Source organism: Neofelis nebulosa, chromosome 2 (assembly GCF_028018385.1).
Source record: "Neofelis nebulosa isolate mNeoNeb1 chromosome 2, mNeoNeb1.pri, whole genome shotgun sequence".
Taxonomy (NCBI): Eukaryota; Metazoa; Chordata; class Mammalia; order Carnivora; family Felidae; genus Neofelis; species Neofelis nebulosa.
The window spans coordinates 149,270,090-149,297,639 of NC_080783.1; the positions used below are offsets into that span (position 1 = coordinate 149,270,090).

At 40.0% G+C, this 27,550-nt stretch overlaps 1 protein-coding gene across 10 annotated transcripts in view; it reads right to left on the reverse strand.

The window, feature by feature from the left end:
• Window positions 1–27,550, reverse strand: part of LOC131504438 (calcium-activated chloride channel regulator 2) — a 70,848-nt gene that overhangs the window by 24,945 nt on the left and 18,353 nt on the right. For 3 of the 10 annotated variants that reach the window (XM_058716719.1, XM_058716717.1, XM_058716718.1), the window contains 10 exons: window positions 25,316–25,492; window positions 23,957–24,188; window positions 22,820–23,053; window positions 18,257–18,386; window positions 17,879–18,029; window positions 16,867–17,004; window positions 7,769–7,919; window positions 4,537–4,645; window positions 3,184–3,343; window positions 822–1,049 (listed from right to left, as the gene is read on the reverse strand). In XM_058716719.1, the coding sequence (XP_058572702.1) occupies window positions 822–1,049; window positions 3,184–3,343; window positions 4,537–4,645; window positions 7,769–7,919; window positions 16,867–17,004; window positions 17,879–18,029; window positions 18,257–18,288 (969 nt within the window). In that variant the 5' untranslated portion in view covers window positions 18,289–18,386; window positions 22,820–23,053; window positions 23,957–24,188; window positions 25,316–25,492. Of the gene's footprint in view, window positions 1–821; window positions 1,050–3,183; window positions 3,344–4,536; window positions 4,646–7,768; window positions 7,920–16,866; window positions 17,005–17,031; window positions 17,159–17,878; window positions 18,101–18,256; window positions 18,387–22,819; window positions 23,054–23,956; window positions 24,189–25,315; window positions 25,493–27,550 lie in introns of those variants that run through there. The other 7 variants (XM_058716722.1, XM_058716716.1, XM_058716726.1 and 4 more) reach the window with 5 other exon arrangements.

A 27,550-nucleotide genomic window follows, 5' to 3' on the forward strand; every position in this document is an offset into this window, starting at 1 on the left:
AGTAAGTGAAGAAGCCAGGAATTAAAGCACATCTGCCTGGTTCCAGAGATTAAGCTTTTAACCACTATCTGAGAGCTATGAGATTTTCAAAAGAGGATTTCTTTTTTTTTTTATTTTTATTTTTTTTAAATTTTTTTTTTCAACGTTTTCTTTTTTTTTTTTTATTTATTTTTGGGACAGAGAGAGACAGAGCATGAACGGGGGAGGGGCAGAGAGAGAGGGAGACACAGAGTCGGAAGCAGGCTCCAGGCTCCGAGCCATCAGCCCAGAGCCTGACGCGGGGCTCGAACTCACGGACCGCGAGATCGTGACCTGGCTGAAGTCGGATGCTTAACCGACTGCGCCACCCAGGCGCCCCTCAAAAGAGGATTTCTGCAAGGCTCCTTGATTACTACATGACTGAGGTATGGTTTTCCATCCATGGTGACATGGGAAACATAAACACAATGGATATGCACACTCTCTGCAAACCCATAGTCTCTTGCCTCCGCTAGGGATATGTACCAGTGAGTGAAATGTGGCCAAAGGAAATTTTGTTACATGTCAGAGTTTTAGAAAAAGGTCTTGGTTGGAAAAAAGTTGCAATTAGTAGCAAAACTCAGGGCTAGGAATTACCTGTGGCTTTCATTTATCTGCTTTATCTCAATTTCTGGCCTACATTGTGAATTTGTTCTTCTAGTCCCTAAGAAAAGATGAAATGCATGAAGATTCCAAACCTTTGGCCTCCCCTCCTCTGCCCTTACCCTCTGGAAATAAAAAGAATTAAAAACTGATAGAAAAAATGGTGAATGGTTTACAGCCATTAATTACCAAAATGTTACCTCTTCCATTTTACTGGACACATCCAGCACTAAACAGACCACTTTGTCACCAGCCTGAATAAAGGAGAATACAGGAGGAGGTGGAAGCCCAGTCCCATTCATGGGAAAGCTATGATTGAAGTCAGCAGAGTCTGTGATTACATCCCATGCACTTCTGAGGCTGCACATTTGGTTCTGTAGGTTTGGAGCTTCCTGATTGTGGGTATGTGCATCGCAGAATTCAACCACCTAGAAATAGAACAATGCCTATCAGAAAATGAAGGGACTCTTCCCATATTAGACATACTTCTCATTCTCAAGCAACTAAAGGTAAAAGGAAAGGTGAGCTGAAAGATGAGAAATTAGAAGTGCCATAGCAGTCCTTTATTACTTCAAGAATGACTTTGAGTTTACAAATAAACCTTGGCATCCTTTGCTTGAAACACTGGCACCTCGTGGTACTTGCAATCAGTCTCTATTATCATCTATTTGCACTTGGATAACAGAGAGCAGACCGTGTATATATATCTCAGTCTTAGGAAAACAAAACAATCTCCCGCCTTTTTTTTAGTACGATAACGTGTTAAAGAAAACACCCCAGAAGATATTGTCTTGGTCAGCCTATTCCTTGAAATTGTATTTAATGACCCGCCTGCACCTTTATTTATTGATCAGTCAACATAAATCGATCTAGTTCAAATATTGATCTCGGTAACAATAGGATGAGGAAAAAAAAAACAACTTAAACTTACTTCCTGGTCTTTCTCCCCATTTTTAAATATAGTTATGGTCTATTTAATAATACTGAACATATGTCACCCCTTTTAAAGGTATGTTTCACATTGCAAAATGATGTGTTACCACCTCCTCCCAGTGGCTATATTCCTGTAGAGTAGCTACTTCGTGCTAACAGAAACATGGGGGCCTAGAACTAGCAGACACCTAATAGACTTTCCAGTTCTATCTCTATTTTCATAGAAGAGGAAGGTGAAGTTTCAGAAGGTTAATAATTGCTTAAAGATATTCTCAGTAGCATGGGGAGACAGGAGTAGAACCCATTTTTGCTGTCATAATTTCTTTGTTTTTAACTCCTTTCTGTTTATTTCATGACTATGAAACTTCTTGGATTGGATAGTAATGATTAGGTCTTTCAAAGGTTCACAAAGATAATGCCTAGTCACAAACATTGTGGATGAATACATGGAATCAAGTTGGGTTCAGATATTAAGGCTATAAATTAAAAATATAATGGATCAGACAAGAAAAGTGAAAAATCACCTTAAAGTTACAGAAGGACTCCTAGCCTTGACTAAAACCAGACTGAAGAAAAAAAAAAAGTTTTCTAAAGAAAAGAATGTGTCCATCTAAGGGACACTGGTCAGCCGTGGAAACAGAAAACTTCACAGGGGCATGTGCCCATGTGCTCCCAGTACCATGGAAGGGAGATGATGCACAGATGTGAATTTCAGGTCTTTGTGAAGATGGGTGGATATATCCAGTCATGAAGGCTGATGCCATTAAACCTCTGTACCACCAGTCTTCCTCCTTTCTGATTCCATTCTCTCAGAGAGGCTTCTGGGGACAATTTGGCTGTTTCATGCTGCTTCCTCTAGAGAGAGAATGAATTGGCTAGAGGATGCAAGGATTGGATCCCCATGACAGAGTACTATTTTTAAACAATAAATTATTTAATAATAATAAATTATCAATAATAAATTATTAATAATAAATAATAAATTATTATTTAAAAATAGTGTTCTGGATTCATACACTAGGCTCTTATCAGTGCGGAATACTGACAAGGTAAGTTTCTGAACCTGCAAAACTAAGGGTTAGTTGACTTGGTAATACCTGGTTTTCCTTTTTAATTTCTTTTTTTTTTTAGATGTTTATTTACTTATTTTGAAAGAGAGAGTGCACATGAGTGGAGGAGGGGCAGAGAGAGAGGGCGAGAGAGTCCTTTTTTAATTTCTGTACTATGCAAAACAAGGGAAAGAACTAGGAAACAAAATAAGAGTCGTTTGCTACTTCAAGTGAGAGAAATATAATTGTGTGTTTTATTACTTTTACTCATACACCTTCCTGTGAAAGCACCACCATATGAGCAGTTTATTTTGAGGTTTCCAGAGTACCCTTGTTAAATCACCTTCCCCAGAAAGCAAATAATCACTTTTCTAAAGGAATATATTTTTTGGCAATCATCTTTGGGGCCTCAGTGTTTTTTGTTTTATCTGTGAAATAAAAACTAGATGAACTCTAAGGCCCTCAAGCTCTAAAACATAGTGAATCTTAATGTCTTTTTGTTTAAACACTTTAAACATTTCAGGCCATCTTGGGAAGAGATGAAGGCTGTAGGAGATTTTCATTCCAAGGCCATACTTACAGAAGATAAACTTTGCATGAACATTATCGATGCAGTTGCATTTTGGGTGCTATTGTATATAAACATACATCCTTCTTTAAAAAGTTTACTAATAATACAGTTTTCTTGGGGGCAAGGGCCTTTTTCACACACAAAAATGCCTGTGATGTCTGATGAACACCTGAAAATAGAAAGAGAAATTGGTCTATTTTAGAAATACTTCTGTTTCTTCTTCATTTGGTTCATATAATAATTTGTTGCAAGGCTTGTAGCTTGCAACAAGCTACACATAAAACATTTTAAAAACTATTCTGTTAAGAAAGGTCATTAATTTAGAAATGCACTCCACATTGTTTTAAAGCATTTGAGCTGCATAAGAAATTCTGTATCACCAAAGGCTTTAACCAACTAAACAGGGTCAAAGGAAAAGATACCAGGAAATGGACGTGAACTTTTAGAGGCCCAGGAGACAGCATGACCAATAGTATCCTGAATCACAGTGTCTTTGAGCTCATTGCCATTGGACAAGAGAGCAGAAGAGAATGAACATGGGATGAGGATATTTAAAAAGGATTCTTTCCTAAATGAGCAATCTCAAATTCTACCAAAGGGAATGAAAAACAGCACAACCTTCAAAAGAGGAATATCTTCCAATTGATGATCAAATGATAATTGGTTGATATCTACCAAAATTACAGCAGAGGGTACATTTTGACCCAGTAATTCTTGGAAGCTACTCAACAGACATATAGATCTGCCTGCATACATGAGAAATTATATATATTTATATATATATATTATATATATATATATATATAATATATATTTATATTTATATTTATATAATATATATATATTTATATATTTATATATATAAATATTTATATATATATAATATATATATATATGGCATTATGACCTGCAGTACTGTTGGTAACAACAAAAAATTGGGAGCAAGCCACTTGTCCAGCAATAGGAGACTGGTTGAAAAGATATAGTATATCCATACAATGGAACATTAAGCACTTATTTTTAATTAAAAAATTAATGAAGAGAAATATATATTCATATTTATTTGGATTTGCTTAAATAAATACTAAAAAATAAACCAGAAACTAATAAAAATGGTTACTGGAGGGGATGAGAGGGAGCCGGGTGAAGACAGTGGTGGTAACAAGATACCTTAGAGTATAACTTTTTATATTGTTTTCATATCTGAACCACATAAGTATTTACCAACTTTTAAAAAATGAAATAAAATTTAAAAATAAAAGGATCTCTTTCTTGTCAATTAGGTTTTAGCTGCCATTATCAACTTCATTTTAGAGTAAAAAAAATAAACAAGGAATTTTAAACATGAGAAAAAGTACCAACCTTGTTACTTTAATTTGATTTTGCCCATTTATATAGAAAGGTTTCTCATTGTTGTATTCATCAAACACACCCCAACGGAGATGGGCCCATTCGTGGACAAACACCCTACCTGTGGAAGAGAGAGCTTTTGTTTTAAGTTCCTAAAATCTCAGCAGTGGGCTTTGCTAACTAGTGAACATGTAACATCACTTGACCATATACACTTACTACAAAAGGTTGAAGTGCAATTGCCTCCCGCTTTTCTCTTCCTCACCTATTTCCATCCCCTACTTTACCCCTGTCATAAAAGAGGCAGTCTGAAATTATGCTTAGTCTTTGTAGATGCAAACCAGTGATTTACTTTGTGCACATCTATATGATACTTGTGATGAGTCCCACATTCTCTCATTTCCCCAAGTGAAGCTGCCTAACATGTTTATATTTAGCTTCATACAGGCTTACAGTTTCAGGATTTAGGGGAGAGGGAAAGAAGCATATGTAAGTACAGTGGATTGAATGTTTACATCCCCCTAAAATTCATATGTTGAAACACTACTGCCTCATGTGATGGTATTAGAAAGTGGGGCCTTTGGGAGGTGATTAGATCACAAGGGTGGAGCCCTCATGAATGGGATTAGTGCCCTTATAAAAGAGACCCCAGAGAGCTCCCTCCTCTGCCTTCCATGTTAGGACACAGATGGTTGTCTATGTATCAGGAAGTGGGTACCAGACACTAAATCTGCCAGGGCCTTAATTCTGGACTTCCCAGCCCCCAGAACTGTGAGAAATAAGTCTCTGTTGTGTAGAAGGCCCTCAGTTTTGGGTATTTTGTTAGAGCAGCCCAAACAGACTAAGGTACCAAACAAGCAAATAAAGATTTCCTGTTCTTTAGTCTGGGTTAGCCAAGCATGCCTATTTTTTTCTTGTAAGTAATTCTCCTCTCTAGAGCAGTGATTGAAACTCTGGGGCCAGGGAGGGATGAAGGAGTAAAAAAGATCCTAAATGTCCTCTCCAGCTTGGATGGTCCTTTATCTTTTATTTTATCTCTGATCCTCCATGTTTATATTTGTCTCCAGCTCTTGGCCCAGGGAAACCCCCATCCTCAGCATCAAATTCTTTATATCTTTATCTCCACTTCTCTAAATCTTGCATTTCCTTCATTGTTCCCAATCAAAACCACTCCCCAATAAAAGCTTTCCAGATTAACTCCCTCCCAAAGCCCTTTCTTTTATTCTGAATTCTTTTAAGTTCTGGGAACCCAGGAATTGTTTACAGAGTTGACTGAGGCTGCAGCATATTGTGCAATTTCTGGACTGTGGGACAAAGGAAGGGAGGGGAACCATCTAAGCTGAAAGTATTAGGGAAAAGTTTGTGCCTAGTCATGGAATTTAGAAGTGTTGATGAAGTCATCATCTATTTGTGCAGAGATTATCAGCACCTCATAGTTACTGGGGAAAAGACATTTTTATAAAGTGTTTTACAAAGCGTATTTTATACAGTGTGTCGCTCCAGCTCCTGTTCGCTATACAGAGGATAATAAAATCTATATATATTTAAATGGGGGTAAAGTGAAAACATAATTTGAAAGGCACTACTGTATGTTAAAATCAAAAACAAAAAACAAGCATGGGATAGTTAGCCCTTGACTTGCTGATCTGTTCTCTGTACAGTTTCTCCCTTAGATCTCACCCACTAAATGCCAGTTTCCAAAGCTATGACTCTGACTTCTCTCCCAAACTCCAGCCGTCTATAATCACCACAGGTTGAGCCTATCACAACAGTCCACTGCTCCCCACAATCAACTTTCCTAGATCCAGAGTTGTGAATTTCCCCTTTAAACAGGTCCCTCCTACTTCTGTCATAAACCTGGTGTGTTCCTTAATGCTGCTATACACCCCCCCCCCCACCCCATCCCTGGCCTTTCACTCTGTAGCAGTCAGACCTCTATTTCTTTCCGCTCCCCCCCCCCACCGCCCCGGAATATCTCCCATCACTTAGAGTTGCTAGGATTAAATAACAAGAGAAGCAAACAGCACAGCACCTGGCACATAGAAAATTCTCATTGTTCTTTTTTTTTTTTTTCTTTTTTTAACCCAAGTTAGTTAACATATAGTGTAATAATGGTTTCTGGAGTAGAATTTAGTGATTCATCACTTACATGTAACACCCAGTTCTCATCCCAGTAAGTGCCTTCCTTAATGCCCACACCCATTTAGTGCCCCCCCCCCCGCTACATAACACCCTCCAGCAACCCTCCGTTTGTTCTCTGTATTTAAGAGTCTCTTATGGTTTGCCTCCCTCTCTGTTTTTATTACTATTTTTCCTTCACTTTCCCTATGTTCATCTGTTGTGTTTCTTAAATTCTATATGATTGAAATAATATATTTATCTTTCTCTGACTATTTTGCTTATCACGATACACATTCTAGTTCCATTCCACGCTGTTGCAAATGGCAAGATTTCATTCTTTTTGATCGCTGAGTAATATTCCATTATATATATCATATATTTATCATTTATTATATATCTGTATATGTTTTTCATTCTTAATACTCTTTCGTGTCCTCATCTCACTGCCCCCACTCTTTTCAAGTCTTATTGCTTTTTGCCTGGACTTCTAGTTATTCTCCTGATACTCACTTTCCCTCTCACTGATTTGAAGGAGTCAGATCATCCATACAGCCAGGTTCATCTTATACAAACACTTTTTTACTGATTTCACTCCTGTGCTCTTAAACCTTCAGCAGTGACTTGCTAATTTGGGCGTTTGAGGCTCCGCGTCACCTATCCCCATGTGCATTTCAGCATTTTCTTCCACTACTTCACTCCCCACGGTTTCTGCACTATCAGGGCCATGACTGCTCCCATCTCTCAAATATGCTCTAGATTCTTCTGCTGCCACTGTTTTTATTCATACTCTTGGCACTGTTCTCTGCCATCTTTCCATTTGTCAACATGATATTAACCTTGAAGATCCCCTCCATTGTGAGGCCTTTCCTGAGGGCCCTTAGTGCAAACTATTCTCTCCTTTCACTGAATTCTCATAGCACTCACTGTCTGGGCTACGAATCTGGTGTCCAAGTGTTTCTGGCTCACTTTGTCTCTTATCTTTTCATGGGCATGTTGCCTATCTCCCCATCCAAATGGTAAGACCTTAGAAGGTTTCAGGTTCTCTGAGTTGCTTTTCAGCCTCAAGCACAAAATATTGCAAAAAGTACTGCCCAATGTCTGTTGCTGGATAGGTCGCACTTACCTCGTGGTCCATAGCCAGCTGTTAAGTCATCCTTTAGTAGAAAGTTAGATGTGAAATGAATGTATTTTCCCTCTTTTCCACACCCTCTGTATTGCAGTGTGTAGGGGTCATCTCCATGTGCCCCATACCAGTCAGTCACGATGACATTTGCCTATATTAAAAGAAATGTTTTATAGCACTCTGTATCCTAACAGTGATGTTGGTGACATGAACATATACATTTGTTAAAACACTTTGAACTGCACTCCTATGATCTGTGCATTTTATTGTATGAATTGTGTTCTAATTTGATAACAGATTTAGAAAATTGTATGTCTTATTAGATGGAGTTTAAAATGCATGCACAACTAAATGTCAATAAAATTACTTGGCACTTTCAAAAACATCCCTATTTTCAAAGCTTTGCAAATGCCCATGGAGCTTTATTATTTCCATTTGACCTTCCCATTTTCCAGATTAAAATTTTCTGAAAAGTCAACACTGTAAAATTCTGACATTATAAGACACTATAAAATGTAACAAAAAGTTGCACAAATGTTCAGAAACAACAAATGTCATTCATAATTGCACTGTAAAGTGTTATAGCCTTTTGTGAACAGCTTTCTGTGGGTTACTTCATCAGTAGGAGACAATAAGATGTGTTTGTTTTAAGCCTTTCCCTTTCATTCCCATTCCCATTAGATCAGCAAAACAGTCACTGTCATGAGGTTGCATTTCATCTTGTACCCTGACAATTTCAGTTATTATTGCTAAAACACAGTATTTTAAGTCCAAAACTAAAGTGAATATCTATTCAAATAACCATCTAGAGAATATAATTTTACAGACAAAATTGTTTCTTTTATTTTTAGGAAGAAAGATAACATGTCTCAAGACTTTCCCTTAGAAGTATGTTGTTAACTTTTTTTTTAAAAGCTGATTTTAGAACTAAGATCTAATATGATCCTATAAATATAAATCACTTTGTCACTATGTGTACCATATGTGTAATGTTTTATATGTGTGTGTGCATGCCACTGAGTAGAAGAAGGTAATATTTTCAGTTTTATTTTGCATTATTTCTACAGTGTTTGAGGTTTTTTTTTGCAATGAGCATGAATTATTTTTATAATAATCAACATTTATTTTTAGAAAGATAAGAATTAAAGCCAGGGCCTTTGTCAGGCAGAACCTGCAAAAAGGGCCACAGATGTCATGCCCTTATGCCCTTGGATAGTTTTCATATGGACAAAACCTCATTCCTGTGTCTCAAAATTTGTCCTGAATCTAAAAGGAAGGGCTCCACTAGGGATGAAATACTCAGAGGCTGTTTGGGGGTCCATTCTACTATAGATCATAGTAATACAGTTCTTACCTACCTTTTTCTAACTGCCCCCCCCCCCATCTATATTAGACTGTGGATTCACAGGGACAGGAACTACCTTGCTTGTCCTTGTGTCCTCTATAGGGCGTAGCATGGCCCTGTATATGATGATCATTCACTGTTTGCTTAATTGACATTATGAGGCTAAAGGAATTGGCATCCAATAGACATATGAACAGCATTCAATGATTATTCTTTCCTTTAATGTTTTGGCCCAGTATTATTCTCATTTTGTTTTAATTCTTTATTTCTCAGCCCTCCATTAGGATCAGGAGTATGACCTGGTTTTGATGTTAGTTGTCTCCAATGCTTCTTTGTTTCACGGAAAGTCAAATTGATTAATGCCATCTGTATAGATAGCTGGAGACAGCATAGCTTGGTGCAGAAAGCACGGGTTTGGGAAGCAAATAGACGTGGATCGAAATTCTGGCTTTGTAATTTACTGTTTGACTTGGGATAAAATCCTTCCCTTATTTGAGTGTCTGTTTCCTAACTTGTGATAATAATTTGGGATAGCAACTAATTTTAGGGTGTGTGAGGACAAAACAATATACATAGTATGCCTGGAGCTTAGTTGAAGCTTCAAAACACTAGCTTTCTTTCCAGTTTATCCCAGTTCCTCTCTTTCTCCTAGCTCCATGGCCAAGCAAATTGTCAAAAGCTTTCACCTGGCCATAAATCGAGTGTCTGAAGAGCCTCTTTAACTTCTTCAGGACACCAGCATGCTATCTAGATTGCTAGTCCATTTGGTTACTGAGTGACTTCAAAGAAGAACGGAGAATTAAAATAATCTCAGGAAATTTCATGCCAAATGGCACACATGAAGAAAAGGCAAAGCTACACCACATGTCCCAGCCCTTCTGTCTGAGCTGTGGTTGTGGATCTGGAATCCACTCCGTTGCTGAAGACCTGAGCTAAATAAGTGCACACTGCCTCTGTTCCTGCCCCTTCTCGTGGCTGCCAGGGCTGCTGTTCACAGTAACTTCGGCCAGTTGCCAAATGTGTTTAACATTTGTTTACAGGACAGGATCGGAAGATGGCGGCGTAGGAGGACACTGGGCTCACCGCGCGTCCTGCACTTAGATTCCACCTACACCTGCCTAAAGAACCCAGAAAACCGCCAGAGGATTAGCAGAACGGAGTCTCCGGAGCCAAGCACAGACGAGAGGCCCACGGAAGAGGGTAGGAAGGGCGGCGAGGCGGTGCGCGCTCCACGGACTGGCGGGAGGGAGCCGGGGCGGAGGGGCGGCTCTCCGGCCAAGCAGAGCCCCCGAGTCTGACTGGCAAAAGCGGAGGGGCCGGACGGACTGTGTTCCAACATCAAGCGCGACTTAGCCTCTAGGAGGTCATAAGTTAACAGCTCTGCTCAGAAAGCGGGAAGGCTGGAGGACAAAGGGAGGGAGAGCTGCTGAGCCCCTGGACGGCAGAGCTCAGCTTGGCGGGGAACAAAGGCGCTCGCCAGCGCTATCTCCCCCGCCCATCCCCCAGCCAAAATCCCAAAGAGAACCAGTTCCTGCCAGGGAACTTGCTCGCTCCGCGCAAACACCCAACTCTGTGCTTCTGCGGAGCCAAACCTCCGGCAGCGGATCTGACTCCCTCCCGCTGCCACAGGGCCCCTCCTGAAGTGAATCACCTAAGGAGAAGCGAGCTAAGCCTGCCCCTCCTGCCCCTGTGCACCTTGCCTACCCACCCCAGCTAATACGCCAGATCCCCAGCACCACAAGCCTGGCAGTGTGCAAGTAGCCCAGACGGGCCACGCCAACCCACAGTGAATCCCGCCCTTGGAGAGGGGAAGAGAAGGCACACACCAGTCTGACTGTGGCCCCAGCGGTGGGCTGGGGGCAGACATCAGGTCGGACTGCGGCCCCGCCCACCAACTCCACTTATACACCACAGCACAGGGGAAGTGCCCTGCAGGTCCTCACCACTCCAGGGACTATCCAAAATGGCCAAACGGAATAATTCCCCTCAGAAGAATCTCCAGGAAATAACAACAGCTAATGAACTGATCAAAAAGGATTTAAATAATATAACAGAAAGTGAATTTAGAATAATAGTCATAAAATTAATCGCTGGGCTTGAAAACAGTATACAGGACAGCAGAGAATCTCTTGCTACAGAGATCAAGGGACTAAGGAACAGTCACGAGGAGCTGAAAAGCGCTTTAAACGAAATGCAAAACAAAATGGAAACGACGACAGCTCGGATTGAAGAGGCAGAGGAGAGAATAGGTGAACTAGAAGATAAAGTTATGGAAAAAGAGGAAGCTGAGAGAAAGAGAGATAAAAAAATTCAGGAGTATGAGGGGAAAATTAGAGAACTAAGTGATACACTAAAAAGAAATAATATACGCATAATTGGTATCCCAGAGGAGGAAGAGAAAGGGAAAGGTGCTGAAGGGGTACTTGAAGAAATTATAGCTGAGAACTTCCCTGAACTGGGGAAGGAAAAAGGCATTGAAATCCAAGAGGCACAGAGAACTCCCTTCAGACGTAACTTGAATCGATCTTCTGCATGACATATCATAGTGAAACTGGCAAAATACAAGGATAAAGAGAAAATTCTGAAAGCAGCAAGGGATAAACATGCCCTCACATATAAAGGGAGACCTATAAGACTCGTGACTGATCTCTCCTTTGAAACTTGGCAGGCCAGAAAGGCTTGGCACGATGTCTTCAGTGTGCTAAACACAAAAAATATGCAGCCGAGAATCCTTTATCCAGCAAGTCTGTCATTTAGAATAGAAGGAGAGATAAAGGTCTTCCCAAACAAACAAAAACTGAAGGAATTTGTCACCATGAAACCAGCCCTACAAGAGATCCTAAGGGGGATCCTGTGAGACAAAGTACCAGAGACATCGCTACAAGCACGAAACCTACGGACATCACAGTGACTCTAAACCCATATCTTTCTATGATAACACTGAATGTAAATGGACTAAATGTGCCAACCAAAAGACATAGGGCATCAGAATGGATAAAAAAACAAGACCCATCTATTTGCTGTCTACAAGAGACTCATTTTAGATCTGAGGACACCTTTAGATTGAGAGTGAGGGGATGGAGAACTATTTATCATGCTACTGGAAGCCAAAAGAAAGCTGGAGTAGCCATACTTATATCAGACAAACTAGACTTTAAATTAAAGGCTGTAACAAGAGATGAAGAAGGGCATTATATAATAATTACAGGGTCTATCCATCAGGAAGAGCTAACAATTATAAATGTCTATGCGCCGAATACCGGAGCCCCCAGATATATAAAACAATTATTCATAAATATAAGCAACCTTATTGATAAGAACGTGGTCATTGCAGGGGATTTTAACACCCCACTTACAGAAATGGATAGATCATCTAGACACACAGTCAATAAAGAAACAAGGGCCCTGAATGATACATTGGATCAGATGGATTTGACAGATATATTTAGAACTCTGCATCCGAAAGCAACAGAATATACTTTCTTCTCGAGTGCACATGGAACATTCTCCAAGATAGATCATATATTGGGTCACAAAACAGCCCTTCATAAGTTTACAAGAATTGAAATTATACCATGCATACTTCAGACCACAATGCTATGAAGCTTGAAATCAACCACAGGAAAAAGTCTGGAAAACCTCCAAAAGCATGGAGGTTAAAGAACACCCTGCTAACGAATGAGTGGGTCAACCAAGCAATTAGAGAAGAAATTAAAAAATATATGGAAACAAACGAAAATGAAAATACAACAATCCAAATGCTTTGGGACGCAGCGAAGGCAGTCCTGAGAGGAAAATACATTGCAATCGAGGCCTATCTCAAGAAACAAGAAAAATCCCAAATACAAAATCTAACAGCACACCTAAAGGAAATAGAAGCAGAACAGCAAAGGCAGCCTACACCCAGCAGAAGAAGAGAAATCATAAAGATCAGAGCAGAAATAAACAATATAGAATTAAAAAAACTGTAGAGCAGATCAACGAAACCAAGAGTTGGTTTTTTGAAAAAATAAACAAAATTGACAAACCTTTAGCCAGGCTTCTCAAAAAGAAAAGGGAGATGACCCAAATAGATAAAATCATGAATGAAAATGGAATTGTTACAACCAATCCCTCAGAGATACAAGCAATTATCAGGGAATACTATGAAAAATTATATGCCAACAAATTGGACAACCTGGAAGAAATGGACAAATTCCTAAACACCCACACTTTTCCAAAACTCAATCAGGAGGAAATAGAAAGCTTGAACAGACCCATAACCAGCGAAGAAATTGAATCGGTTATCAAAAATCTCCCAACAAATAAGAGTCTAGGACCAGATGGCTTCCCAGGGGAGTTCTACCAGACGTTTAAAGCAGAGATAATACCTATCCTTCTCAAGCTATTCCAAGAAATAGAAAGGGAAGGAAAACTTCCAGACTCATTCTATGAAGCCAGTATTACTTTGATTCCTAAACCAGACAGAGACCCAGTAAAAAAAGAGAACTACAGGCCAATATCCCTGATGAATATGGATGCAAAAATTCTCAATAAGATACTAGCAAATCGAATTCAACGGCATATAAAAAGAATTATTCACCATGATCAAGTGGGATTCATTCCTGGGATGCAGGGCTGGTTCAACATTCGCAAATCGATCAATGTGATACATCACATTAACAAAAAAAAAGAGAAGAACCATATGATCCTGTCAATCGATGCAGAAAAGGCCTTTGGCAAAATCCAGCACCCTTTCTTAATAAAAACCCTTGAGAAAGTCGGGATAGAAGGAACATACTTAAAGATCATAAAAGCTATTTATGAAAAGCCCACAGCTAACATCATCCTCAACGGGGAAAAACTGAGAGCTTTTTCCCTGAGATCAGGAACACGACAGGGATGCCCACTCTCACCGCTGTTGTTTAACATAGTGCTGGAAGTTCTAGCATCAGCAATCAGACAACAAAAGGAAATCAAAGGCATCAAAATTGGCAAAGATGAAGTCAAGCTTTCACTTTTTGCAGATGACATGATGTTATACATGGAAAATCCGATAGACTCCACCAAAAGTCTGCTAGAACTGATACATGAATTCAGCAAAGTTGCAGGATACAAAATCAATGTACGGAAATCAGTTGCATTCTTATACACTAACAATGAAGCAACAGAAAGACAAATAAAGAAACTGATCCCATTCACAATTGCACCAAGAAGCATAAAATACCTAGGAATAAATCTAACCAAAGATGTAAAAGATCTGTATGCTGAAAACTATAGAAAGCTTATGCAGGTAATTGAAGAAGATATAAAGAAATGGAAAGACATTCCCTGCTCATGGATTGGAAGAATAAATATTGTCAAAATGTCAATACTGCCCAAAGCTATCTACACATTCAATGCAATCCCAATCAAAATTGCACCAGCATTCTTCTTGAAACTAGAACAAGCAATCCTAAAATTCATATGGAACCACAAAAGGCCCCGAATAGCCAAAGTAATCTTGAAGAAGAAGACCAAAGCAGGAGGCATCACAATCCCAGACTTTAGCCTCTACTACAAAGCTGTCATCATCAAGACAGCATGGTATTGGCATAAAAACAGACACATAGACCAATGGAATAGAATAGAAACCCCAGAACTAGACCCACAAACGTATGGCCAACTCATCTTCGACAAAGCAGGAAAGAACATCCAATGGAAAAAAGACAGTCTCTTTAACAAATGGTGCTGGGAGAACTGGACAGCAACATGCAGAAGGTTGAAACTAGACCACTTTCTCACACCATTCACAAAAATAAACTCAAAATGGATAAAGGACCTGAATGTGAGACAGGAAACCATCAAAACCTTAGAGGAGAAAGCAGGAAAAGACCTCTCTGACCTCAGCCGTAGCAATCTCTTACTCGGCACATCCCCAAAGGCAAGGGAATTAAAAGCAAAAGTGAATTACTGGGACCTTATGAAGATAAAAAGCTTCTGCACAGCAAAGGAAACAACCAACAAAACTAAAAGGCAACCAACAGAATGGGAAAAGATATTTGCAAATGACATATCGGACAAAGGGCTAGTATCCAAAATCTATAAAGAGCTCATCAAACTCCACACCCGAAAAACAAATAACCCAGTGAAGAAATGGGCAGAAAACATGAATAGACACTTCTCTAAAGAAGACATCTGGATGGCCAACGGGCACATGAAAAGATGTTCAACGTCGCTCCTCATCAGGGAAATACAAATCAAAACCACACTCAGATATCACCTCACGCCAGTCAGAGTGGCCAAAATGAACAAATCAGGAGACTATAGATGCTGGAGAGGATGTGGAGAAACGGGAACCCTCTTGCACTGTTGGTGGGAATGCAAATTGGTGCAGCCGCTCTGGAAAGCAGGGTGGAGGTTCCTCAGAAAATTAAAAATAGACCTACCCTATGACCCAGCAATAGCACTGATAGGAATTTATCCAAGGGATACAGGAGTACTGATGCATAGGGGCACTTGTACCCCAATGTTTATAGCAGCACTCTCCACAATAGCCAAATTATGGAAAGAGCCTAAATGTCCATCAACTGATGAATGGATAAAGAAATTGTGGTTTATATACACAAAGGAGTACTACGTGGCAATGAGAAAAAATGAAATCTGGCCTTTTGTAGCAACGTGGATGGAACTGGAGAGTGTGATGCTAAGTGAAATAAGCCATACAGAGAAAGACAGATACCATATGGTTTCACTCTTAGGTGGATCCTGAGAAACATAACAGAAACCCATGGGGGAGAGGAAGGAAAAAAAAAAAAAGAGGTTAGAGTGGGAGAGAGCCAAAGCATAAGAGACTGTTAAAAAACTGAGAACAAACTGAGGGTTGATGGGGGGTAGGAGGGAGGGCAGGGTGGGTGATGGGTATTGAGGAGGTCACCTTTTGGGATGAGCACTGGGTGTTGTATGGAAACCAATTTGACAGTAAATTTCATATATTAAAAAATAAAAAAATAATAATTAAAAAAAATAAATAAATAAACTGCACCTTAAAAAAAAAATAACAACAAAAAAAAAACATTTGTTTACAGCATGCAGACATAATCATGGATGCCTGACTCTGAACGACAGCCTGTGAGAGTCCTTCGAAGGTTAAGTTCTTTTAGGTTGGAAAAGAAAAGGTAGCCACTCCTCTCCTCCCCCCTTTCTTCCTTCCTCCTTATCACCATACTCCTAAAAAGTGTCCTGGACTTGGGCTCATGTGAAATTCTGTGAATTTCCAGAGCTCCTATTCCTGGGAGCTGGAGTGCAGCTTCAAGACAATGGGTGTGACGGATTACTTGCTGCAATCAATCCTTCTCCAGGGCAGGAGAAGTCAGTCATATTTTTATGGCTTATGTTTCTGTCTGGACATGCGTGTCTACTGCCCCAGACAGGATGGGAAAAGAAGGTAGTCGTAACTGGAACTCTTCCCTGCACAGCTCATAGTCAGGAGGATAAAACCTGCTTTTGGGCCTTAAGCAGAAATTTCAGAAAGGAACCTGTAAGTTACAAAGCAGAGACCTTCTGAGAAGCTACTTGGGCAATGGTATTTTGCTTATTTTTTGTTCCATAATTTGCACTCATTTGTTGTACTTCCATGTATTTTGTGAACAACAATCTGCCTAATAATATTACTTGCATATTAACATCAGTTATTTGTTTTTTGCTTAAGTTCTCACTTTTAACATTTGAACACCATGTATATTGGTTGCTTTTTCCCAAGTTAAGTTCAGTTAAGAAAATCTTGAATTCTTACCTTTTCATATAATTCTTGTTTTACTTTGCTGTAATTATTAGCTTTCCACGTGGTGGGTATTAAAATCTTTATCTTTCTGAAAAACACTCTTCTCTTGGTAGCATTGAATAGATAAAAAGAAGCTTCAGTTATCATTTCCTATAACCAAAGAAAAGAAAAGCTTACCTTGGCACATGTAAATCTTTCATGTTTTGGTTTCCTGATTATACTTGAGTGAGTAATAGTAAAGCATAATGAAAAGATTTTAAAGGAGCCCATTTCTTTTAGAGACAGCCTTTAGACTTTGGAAAACCTTGGGAGCAAAATAAATAAACCTCAAATAGTTAACTGGAAGAGATTTTTAGGACACTAATAGTGAGTCTGGGCTTGCCTAAATAATTTTTCCCAGTTTTGTGAAAGGCTTTCAAGCTTTACCAGACAAATCCCTTTCATGTCACTCCTATGGGCATGTTCAAGACCACACCTTATGATGATACCAATTTCTCTTAAGCAATACCAACGGAAGCTCTAAAGTAATGGAGCTATGATCCTTCTGCACCACATTAAGGTGAAAATAGTCAATTACTTTACAGAACATTCAGGTGAAAAGAATTTTGCTCTCAGATTCCCTTTTTGTCTGAGAATTCTCCATCTCAGGATGAAATCCAATAATTTGATTTTAATAAGCAAAATCATGCTTATTCATCAGTTAAACATCTGGTCTTTGTTACCACAATGGGTTATTTTTTAAGCTGCTACCCCAAAAGCAGTCATGTTAGGAAAACAAAAAGGCTAAAATTAGTAGTAACCAACAAGAACAAATCAAGAAGGGCTAGATCAACACTCTGAGCCGAGACTGTGCAGAATTAGATGAACAGACTGGTTTGGCCGTAATTATAATTTTGGGTACTTAAAAGAAATGCTGGTCTCTTTACTACTCAAATACAAATCAGGGAAGGTTGTTAGCTTCTTAAAGAAGGCTACAGTCCTGTTCTAATAGGATAATGGTATTGACTTCACGCTTGCCACTCACCTTAATGTTTGGGATGAGGTTCTGATCTTCAGATACCTGAGGATTGATTGCAATGAGTAATCCATCATACCCATTGTCTTGAAGCTGCACTCCAGCTCCCGGGAATAGGAGCTCTGGAACTAGGGCCACCAGGAGAGTCACAAACTTCAGGCTGCAAACAGGACCCACATTGTCCTGATGGGTCATGTTGTAGAGAAGTGTCCAGTTTACTCACACTGGTCTTCCTGGTTGTCAGTGGGGAAGCGGATAGTTTCTTCCTGAACTTGGAAGGTCCCAGAACTTGCAATGAAGGAGGTGCCTTTTTTTGCAAAACCTGGGTGGATCTCCCTGAGACCTGCCTCTGCATGTCTTTTTTTCTCTAGGCAAAGCCACACTTACCTGTTCTGTAGCTGAACTTCCTTTTGAATCATGGTTGGGCAAAAAATTACTCCTTATTCATTGTAGATCTTCTCAGAAGGAAGAGGGGAAATAGGACAAAAGGCGCTTGAAAGAGGGAGGCCTGGTTGGGCTGAAAATCAGAGAATTGGATTGTTCAGTCCACTTTCAGCAGAAACACAGAAATCCGTAGTGACTTTTCTCTCCTCATCCTTGACAATCCCTTCCATCAGCACAACAACTTTTCTATTGCACTCAAGTCATTTTTTGATTGTTGTAAGATTCCCTTGTCTGCTTATTTTGAATATTTAGAAATTCATCCTGCAGCCCTGTCCCTGGGGCCCTTGGAATAGGTCGTCTGGGCAATCTCTCAGCTGATGGCTGAGGGGAAGGTATCAGATATCCCCCAGGGAGGGCCAAGTGCCAGGAACCTGAATGCCTGTGTGGACCACAGAAGCCTTTTCCTCCGCCCTTGCTGCCTTTTCTCTTTGGACCAGGGAAGAGAATAAATTTTTCCTTCAGCAACCCTCTCCTGAGGACAAGGCTGTGAATCAGTCTAATCTTCCATTTTTCCAGGACCTATCACAGGGTCTGCACATAGTAAGCATCATACCTATTTTGCAAGTGATTAATAGTACCTGATAACTACCAAATAATGCTTTAGAGTTTACAAATGAACCCATTTAAATATCTATTCCCTGATGCAAGCATGATTCTTATTTCTATTTTTCTTTCTTTTTTTTTTTTTTTTTTTTTTTTGGTGAAGACACTGAGTCTCAGAAGGATTGAAAATTAGCCAATGGGGGAAGGAACTAACTTTTATTGTGTGATAGGTTTTACGATGCCTATTTTTTCAAAAAAAAATTTTCTTAATGTTTATTTATTTTTGAGAGAGAAAGAGATAAAGCGCAAGCAGGGGAGGGGCAGGGAGAGAGGGAGACACGGAATCTGAAGCAGGCTCCAGGCTCCGAGCTGTCAGCACAGAGCCCAATGTGGGGCTCGAACCCACGAACCGTGAGATCATGACCTGAGCCGAAGTCAGACGCTTAACTGACTGAGCCACTCAGGTGCCCCTACCATGTCTATTTTATGGGTGACAAAAGCTAAAGCTTAGAAAATCTAATTTGTTCAAGATTGTACAAGCATTGTCATAGTGCTAGAATGAGACTGACTGGCTCCAAATTTCATTGTTTTTCACTATATTATGTTTTCTTGCATTCTCAAGGAACTGGAAATAAAGTGACCAGAGCTGTGACATTGAGGGATAGTAAAGGAAATTTTTCTCCTGCTATCTCTCTATTTGGAAACTTGTTTCCAGTCCTGCCCTGGAAGCCTGAGCTGAGCTTCCTAAGTCAAATCCCCTCTTTCATGCTTTCACAGCATCAAATACCTCTCCTTTGAAGTGTGATTATAGTTACAGTGTCACATTCATTTTGTGTAATTTGCATAGTTGTCTGCTTTCCATGAAAGGCATATGAGAGAAGGTATCATGCCCTGTTATTATCACTACCTCCTGAGCACCTACCTCAGTAAACTCTCAATCAATATTTGTTGAATGAAGGAATAAATGGAGTCAGGAGAAGAAAATAAAAGCTTGATTGCAAAAGAGCCCTGGATTATAGTGTGGAAATGCTCCCCCCTGCAACTTTATCTCTTCTAGAAGTATCTCTTCTATAAGTATCTCTTCTAGAAGGTACCTCTTCTCTGAAGCAGTTTTCCTCTTGCTCCCTCTTGTCAGAAGGGGCTTGGGTATTGGTGCTCCCCAGGGTATGTAGGAGAAGGGAATGTCTCTGGTAACCACACAGCTGTCAGAGTTGCTCACTGTACAGCTAGAGGTCAGCTTAGCTGTCTTGTCTTCCCAGGCTAATGCCCAGCTGTGGATTTTTCCCCCACACCTCTCCCTGTGTTACAGAGTGGAAGCCCAGAGGTGTGGTGACTCTGAAGGATTTGCCCGTAACTGTGACTCATCGATAAACAGTGAAATTTATTTTCAACTTTTCTTGGCAGTTTATTTCCTTGTGCCAATCTCTTGTGCTGAGATTATTGGCATCAGTAAAACAATATGCTCGGGGAACCTGGGTGGCTCAGTTGGTGAACCGTCCAACTTTGACTGAGGTCATGATCTCACGGTCTGTGAGTTCGAGCCCCGAGTCTGTGCTGACAGCTCAGAGCCTGGAGCCTGCTTTGGATTCTGTGTCACCCTCCCTCTCTGCCCCTCCCCTGCTCACACTGTGTCTCTCTAACTCTTAAAAATAAACAAACACACACAAAAAAACTAAAACAAAAAAACCCAATATGCTCAAAAATTCAAATCGTAAGCCATACTAAGAGTAGCTTTCCACCAACAATCAGATAAGAGTTTCTTCTCGCCACTGTCCACACTTGTGTGAATTGTTCTCTGGCTGAGGGTACCAGTGAGGGCTCTCTCTCTGTCTGTCCTTAACAACAGCTACAATAGCTGCCACAGCATGTGAGGTGGAATGCTGGCTAGCGACTGTGGGTAGCTTTATAAAGAACAGCCGTATGTGAACGGTCTTGTCCAGTTCACCTGAACAAGGACACTCAGGCTTTGCTCTTCCTAGGTTGAGGGCCTAGATATGACATCCATTCTTGTCTACCTGTTTTTTGCTCCATTGCTTTTGGAACCTGATTACCAGGTCTGGCCACTCGACTGGCATCTACTTTCATCATCTGACCCTACAGGATTCCCGGTCATTGACCCATTCTCTGACCATGTCAGAGTGTCACATTCACTCTTGAAGGCCTTTCCCCCACTTCTGTTCCATCGTACTCTTGACACCCTTTTGCTGTCAGCAACTAGGCCTGGGGCCAGGCCAACTAAAGGTCTCTTCTTACCGCCTTCTGCTCTGACCAGGCTGACCGCACAGGAAACAAAAGTAAAAAGCTCTCAAAAACTGTCTTCTGAACATCTTAAACGTCTAAATGACTTAAACGTCATTCCTGAGCGGAGTGTCCACTTCTGATAAAGTGTGACTTTGTCAGCAACAACAAAAAAAAACCCCACAATTTATCCTTGCATCCAAGAAATATTGATTTCACATGTCTATAGATTTTATGATTTCTGAAAAATGAAATATACCTAAAGTGAAGAAAAGTGGGAATACAAGGTTCAGACATTTATTTCAAGCTATAAATAAATTCTAAGAACCTGCTCTGCTTTTATCTGCTTTCAAGAAAATAAGAGTTATTCACTTTCAGTAACTGAAGAATCTAAAGCACATCTTTGTTCGTTGTCTGAATTTGCAGTTCATCCTGGCCCTGGAAGGCCTCTCTATCCATTTTCATGGAGTCTGTAGGTAGAGACCCACAGTCAAAGTGACTAGAACATGCAATTGGTGTCAGAGAAGTCAGGACATCTGGCATCGTGAGGAGTCCAAGGAAGTTTTGGATTATTTCCTCTCAGGCTTTTGTTTCAACTCTTTAGCAATTGCATTTAAAGCAGGAAAGTTCACTATGTGGCAGGGCTACAAAGCTTATGGACCACTTTGGTTTTGCAACATTCGTGCAATAAATCAAAAGAGAAGTAAGACTTTGAATAAAACATAGTTTGCTAGCGACTCGGATGGCATGTTTCATACCTCCCTTATCCCATTTTCTTCAAACTTAGACTCATTTTCAAGTAAAGGAGTGAAGTGGATGGTACAGATAGGGTCTGGGAAGTCATTTGTGTTTTGTTGAGTTACCACCATGTCAGAGCATGAGACTCTTATACTTCTCATTGTTTTCATTCTCCCTATGTGGTCTTTCACCCCCAGACTTTTGCTATTAAGCCTCCTCCCCACCCTCACTGTGACAAGAACTCTGCAGATGAGTTTGTGCATGAAAAAAACCCACCACTAAAATTTGCCAAAATGAATGGGAAACAGCAACTACTTTTACTGATAACTTAGTTAAAAAAAACATGGAGAAAAGGGTATGGAATATTTCTCATTTGCAAAATAGGCACAAAAGCGCCTTCTATAAAACACTCATGTGTATTATGTACCAGATTGCATATGGCATCATGTGGATGTAAGATATTATCTTCATTATTATCATTATTTTCCAGGGAAGAACACGAAGAGAAAGCAGACATGTAAAGGAAAGTGTTTAAAGAGATGAAACATAAACATGGAGACTCAGAGAACAATAAATGAAATGAGAAGCACAAACGCTACATAGTTCTTCCCGAGCCTCCGGTCCTGTTTTCTTTCTGCTCTGATTCTGTCCATCTGTGAAGCTCCAAGGCTCTGCCGGATTCCCCTGCTGCCCCCAATCCCACCATGGAGCAGCACGTCCTTGCGTTTTCCTTCCTCTCCTTTTGCTGTTTCTATTACTCCACTTCACCCCACCAGCCCTGCAAAGAACAGTTCCAACCAGCTGAAAGATCTGGCAATTGGGGGAGTAGGGCTCCCCCTTCTGTTCTCAGGGGGCAGCTACCTGGGGCTCTGAATCTCCAGACAAAACTTGCAGCAAACAGAATCGACCTGCACAGACCTCCCTCCCAGAGTACACCAAAAGCTATCAGAGTAGTACTTTTCAAACTTTAATGTACCTAACAATCACCTGTTCAAATTCAGTTCCGACTCTGTAGGTCAAGGTGAGACCAACATTCTGCAAGGTGAGGCCACCTCCCAGATGATACTGAGGCTGCTGGTCCTTGGGCCACACCTGGAGTAGCTGGCCTCAGAAAAGCTCTTGGGGGATATCCAAGGATTTGCTTTGTGATTGTAGCAGTCTATGTAGTCTTTAAAAATATTTTTTACCTTCTTATGGGAAAAGCCTGTGCTTTCTTCAGACCTCAGGAGAAAAACATTGCATTAATTATGCATTTTTTATGGTGACACCATTGTTTAAATATTCTTTGTAAAGAAACAGCTATAGAGTACAGAGTTAAAGTTTAAAAATAAACCAACAGCACAGAATTTAGATTCTTGAAAGTCACAATCACCTTTCTATGATTAGAGCCCCTGCCTCAAATTTAGTCTATTTTCTTATTGATCATTATATGAGCCATGATAAGATTGTTTCAACGATCTCCAAAATGTAGTTTCAAACAAGTAATTGCCAAGGATGTACCTTATTTAAACAGGGGACTGTTTCCTTCACTGTTATTTCTCCTCCCTCAGTCAGTTATTCATTCAAAAACAAAATTGTGTCAAATACACCTCAATAAAGGTGCTAAAAACATAAAATCATGTTTTAGGTGCCAGGAACCATTCTAACTGCTGGATGTGTGTGAACAAAATAGAGTTTACGTTCTGTCCTAATGGAAAAGGGAGAGAGACAACACACAAATGTGATGGGATATCTAGTGAAAGTGTTATGGAAAATAAGAAATCAGGTAAGGGGAGGAAAAAATGTACTAGTGAAAGTGTTATGGAAAATAAGAAATCAGGTAAGGGGAGGAAAAAATGAGAGGGTAGAAGTTGAAATCTGCTGTTTCGTATCAGGTGGAGCAGGAGGCCTCACAGGTAAGATTATCGGGAGTGAGGAAGGAAACAGGCAAATATCTGAGCGAGAAGTGGCACAGGCAAAGAGAAGGGCGAGTGGGAAGCCCCTGGGGCTGGAAGCTGCCTGGAGTGGAGCCAGGCACAAGAGGCCATGAATGGGGCCCTGAGCTTGGAGGGGCTGTGACACGGAGGCCGGGTCCAGTGCACATACCACAAAGGCTGGCAGCTCATGGGAAAGACTGGAGTTTACCTGTGAAATGGGCCATCAGTGATGGATGTGGACCAGTGACACAATCTTCCTTCCAGATTTCCGTTCTGTGAGGAGGCCAAGGGTGGTAGCAGGGGCCAGTGAGGGGTTTATCGCTGACCACATGTGAGGCAATGGAGTGGACGGACCTCAGACAATGGTCTTGGTTGTCGTTCTTTAGCCTTCCTTCAGCTTTCTAGGAGTTTCCTTTCTTCTCTACAGGGAATCCTTTTTGCTGTTAAGGTGAAATAAAAGTCGTTCAGTTTGTAGGATTATTAAGAGAGGAATCAAAGAATACTTTGCCCAGAAATGCCTCACATAATGCTGACTGACAACAGAAGAGATAAAATGAGGAGAAATGACATGAAAATGATGTGAGGTTATCTATAGTCGAATTAAATAAAAAATATAGTCCAAGTTTATAACATAAAGCTGTGGTTCTTGATGCTTTCTCCATAGGTGTTTGGTAAGTGGTAGATACAGTTATTATTAATTTAATTATCTGCTGTTGTCACCTGGGGTCCCCTGTTCCTCAGAGACTTATGGATAATTGGTTTTTATCCATGTCAATTCAATACCTGAGGAAGACAGGTCCCCCTCCTAGATTTCCACAACTTCTTAAAATTCCTGTTTCCTGGAGCCACAGGAGCTGTCCCTGTGCTTTGCTATTTTGTTCCAAATATAATGTTTTGAGTTTTCCAAAGAAACATGTACATAGGTTGTGAACAATTGAGACTTTATTAGTTTATAGGTGGACCTAGAGAGGTATTTATGTCACAGAAAAATAAAATAAAACACTTCCCAATCACTGAGGGCATCGGCATTCCTTAAGTAATTTTCCACAAATGTGGAGTGCCCTTGGCCCCCCATTCGCCTCCGTCTCTTTCTATCCCGAGGGATCTAATCTCTCCTCCTTTCTCTCTTTTCCTTACTTTCAACAGCAAAAGCTAACAAGTAACTAACCACCACCCACAAAACCCCTGCCTGGTCTCATGCAGAGCCAATGCCCTGCCCCTCAGAGTCCTTAGCACCACTTAGAAACCTGGCAGCCTGGGAGGGCTAGAAGGGATCCCTTTCAACCTCAGAAGGTTATAAAGTGCCCAGGAGGGATTCTGGCCAAGGAGGGTTTTTAAAGACTCTTCTGGCTTAGTCACTGATCTTCCTGAATGGCTTCAAAAGCCACTTCAACTCATTTCTATTTCTTCTCCTCTAAATTAGATGTTAAAGTATTTATTCTGCTAACATTCTTTTTCTTGTGATATGTCACTTCTATTCCCTAAAGTTGCTATGTTCCATTTGACTAGCTTGGGCATAGCTATGGTCTCCGAGCTCTTCCCCTATCTGCAGTACCTAGCCCCTTACTTTGATCCCAGTTTTCTTGAATAACCTCCACATTTGACTGTGACTTGCTTGAAAATTCCAATAAATGCTCTGCTTAAACTGAGAGCATCTTGGATTTCCTTTCTTTTCGGTTACTACTCATCAATTCTTTTTGTGTCTCCCATATGAGTATTTTCTCTTCTGCTTTTTTCTATTCTCCTACAAAAAAAAATAGGGAGAAACTTAAAAACATGGTTAGTACAGTGTATGTCTTTCACTACACAGCTGTTTTTATTTTTTTTCTCCATTAGAAAGTAATAGGAATTTTTTTGAGTGGGGTCTCTTTAGAGGCACGTAACTAGGAAAAAGGAAAAATCTCTCAGTTCCTTAATATAATTAAACATAAATTTAATATAATTGGTTACTAGAAATAGAGTCATCTTGCAAACTAAAAATGTACAATGGATGATACATTTTAGCTAAGATCAGATGTTCACAATATAAAAATATTTTATTTTATTTTAAATTTAAATCCAAGTTAGTTACAATATAGTGTAATAACGATTTCAGGAAAAGAATTTAGTGATTCATCACTTACATATAACACCCAGTGCTCATCCTAATAAGGGTCCTCCTTAATGCCACTTCCCCATTTAGCCCAATACCCTTCCAGTAAGGGTGTTCTCTGTATTTAAGAGTCTCTTATGGTTTGTCTCCCTGTTTTTTATTATTTTGGTTCCCTTTCCTTATATTCATCTGTTTTGTATATTAAATTCCACATCTGAGTGAAATCATATATTTGTCTTATTTCACTTAGCATAATACACTCTAGTTTCATCCACATTGTTGCAAATGGCAAGGTTTCATTCTTCTTGATTGCTGAGTAATATTCCGTTGTATGTATATGTGTGTATACGTGTACATCTTCTTTATCCATTCATCAGTTGATGGAAATTGGGCTCTTTCCATACTTTGGCTATTGTTGATAGTGCCGCTATAAACATTGGGGTGCATGTGCCCTTTTGAAACAGCACACCTGTATCCCTTGGGCAAATACCTAGTAGTGCAATTGCTGGGTCATAGGGTAGTTCTGTTTTTAATTTTTTGAGGAAACTCTGTACTGTTTTCAAGAGTGTCTGCACCGGTTTATACTCCCACCAGCGGTGCAAAAGGGTTCCTCTTTCTCCACGTCCTCGCCAACATCTGTTGTTGCCTGAGTTGTTAATTTTAGCCATTCTGACAGGTGTGAGGTGATAGATATCTCAGTGTGGTTTTGATTTGCATTTCCCTGATGATGAGTGATTTTGAGCATTTTGTCATGTGTCTGTTAGCCATCTGGATGTCTTCTTTGGAAAAATGTCTGTTCGTGTCTTTTGCCCATTTCTTCACTGGATTATTTGTCTCATGGGTCTTAAGTTTGATAAATTCTGTATAGATTTTGGATACTAACCCTTTATCTAATGTGTCATTTGCAAATATCTTTTCCCATTCCGTCGATTGCCTTTTAGTTTTGCTGATAGTTTCCTCTGCAGTGCAGAAGCTTTTTATCTTGATGAGGTCCCAATAGTTCATTTTTTTTTTCGTTTCCCTTGCCTCTGGAGACATGTCAAGAAAGAAGTTGCTGTGGCCAAAGTCAAAGAAGTTGTTGCCTGTTTTCTCTTCTAAGATTTTGATGGCTTCCTGTCTTACATTTAGGTCTTTCATCCATTTTGAGTTTATTTTCATGTATAGTGTAAGAAAGTGGTCTAAGTTCATTCTTCTGCATGTGGCTATCCAGTTTTCCCAACATCACTTACTGAAGAGAGTGTCTTTATTCCATTAGATAATCTTTCCTTCTTTGTCAAAGATTGGTTGGCCGTATGTTTGTGGGTCCATTTCTGGGTTCTCTATGCTGTTCCACTGATCTCTGTGTCTGTTTTTGTGCCAGTACCATACGGTCTTGATGATTACAGCTTTGTAATACAGCTTGAAGTCCAGAATTGTGATGCCTTCTACTTTGGTTTTCTTTTTCAGGATTTCTTTGACTATTCAGGGTCTTTTCTGATTCCATACACATTTTAGGATTATTTGTTCTAGCTCTGTGAATACTGCTGGTGTTATTTTGGTAGGGATTGCATTGAATATGTAGATTGTTTTGGGTAGTATCGACATTTTAACAATATTTATTCTTCCAATCCATGAGCATGGAATATTTTTCCATTTCTTTGTGTCTTCTTCAGTTTCTTTCATAAGCTTCTGATAGTTTACAAGTATATAGATTTTTCATCTCTTTAGTTA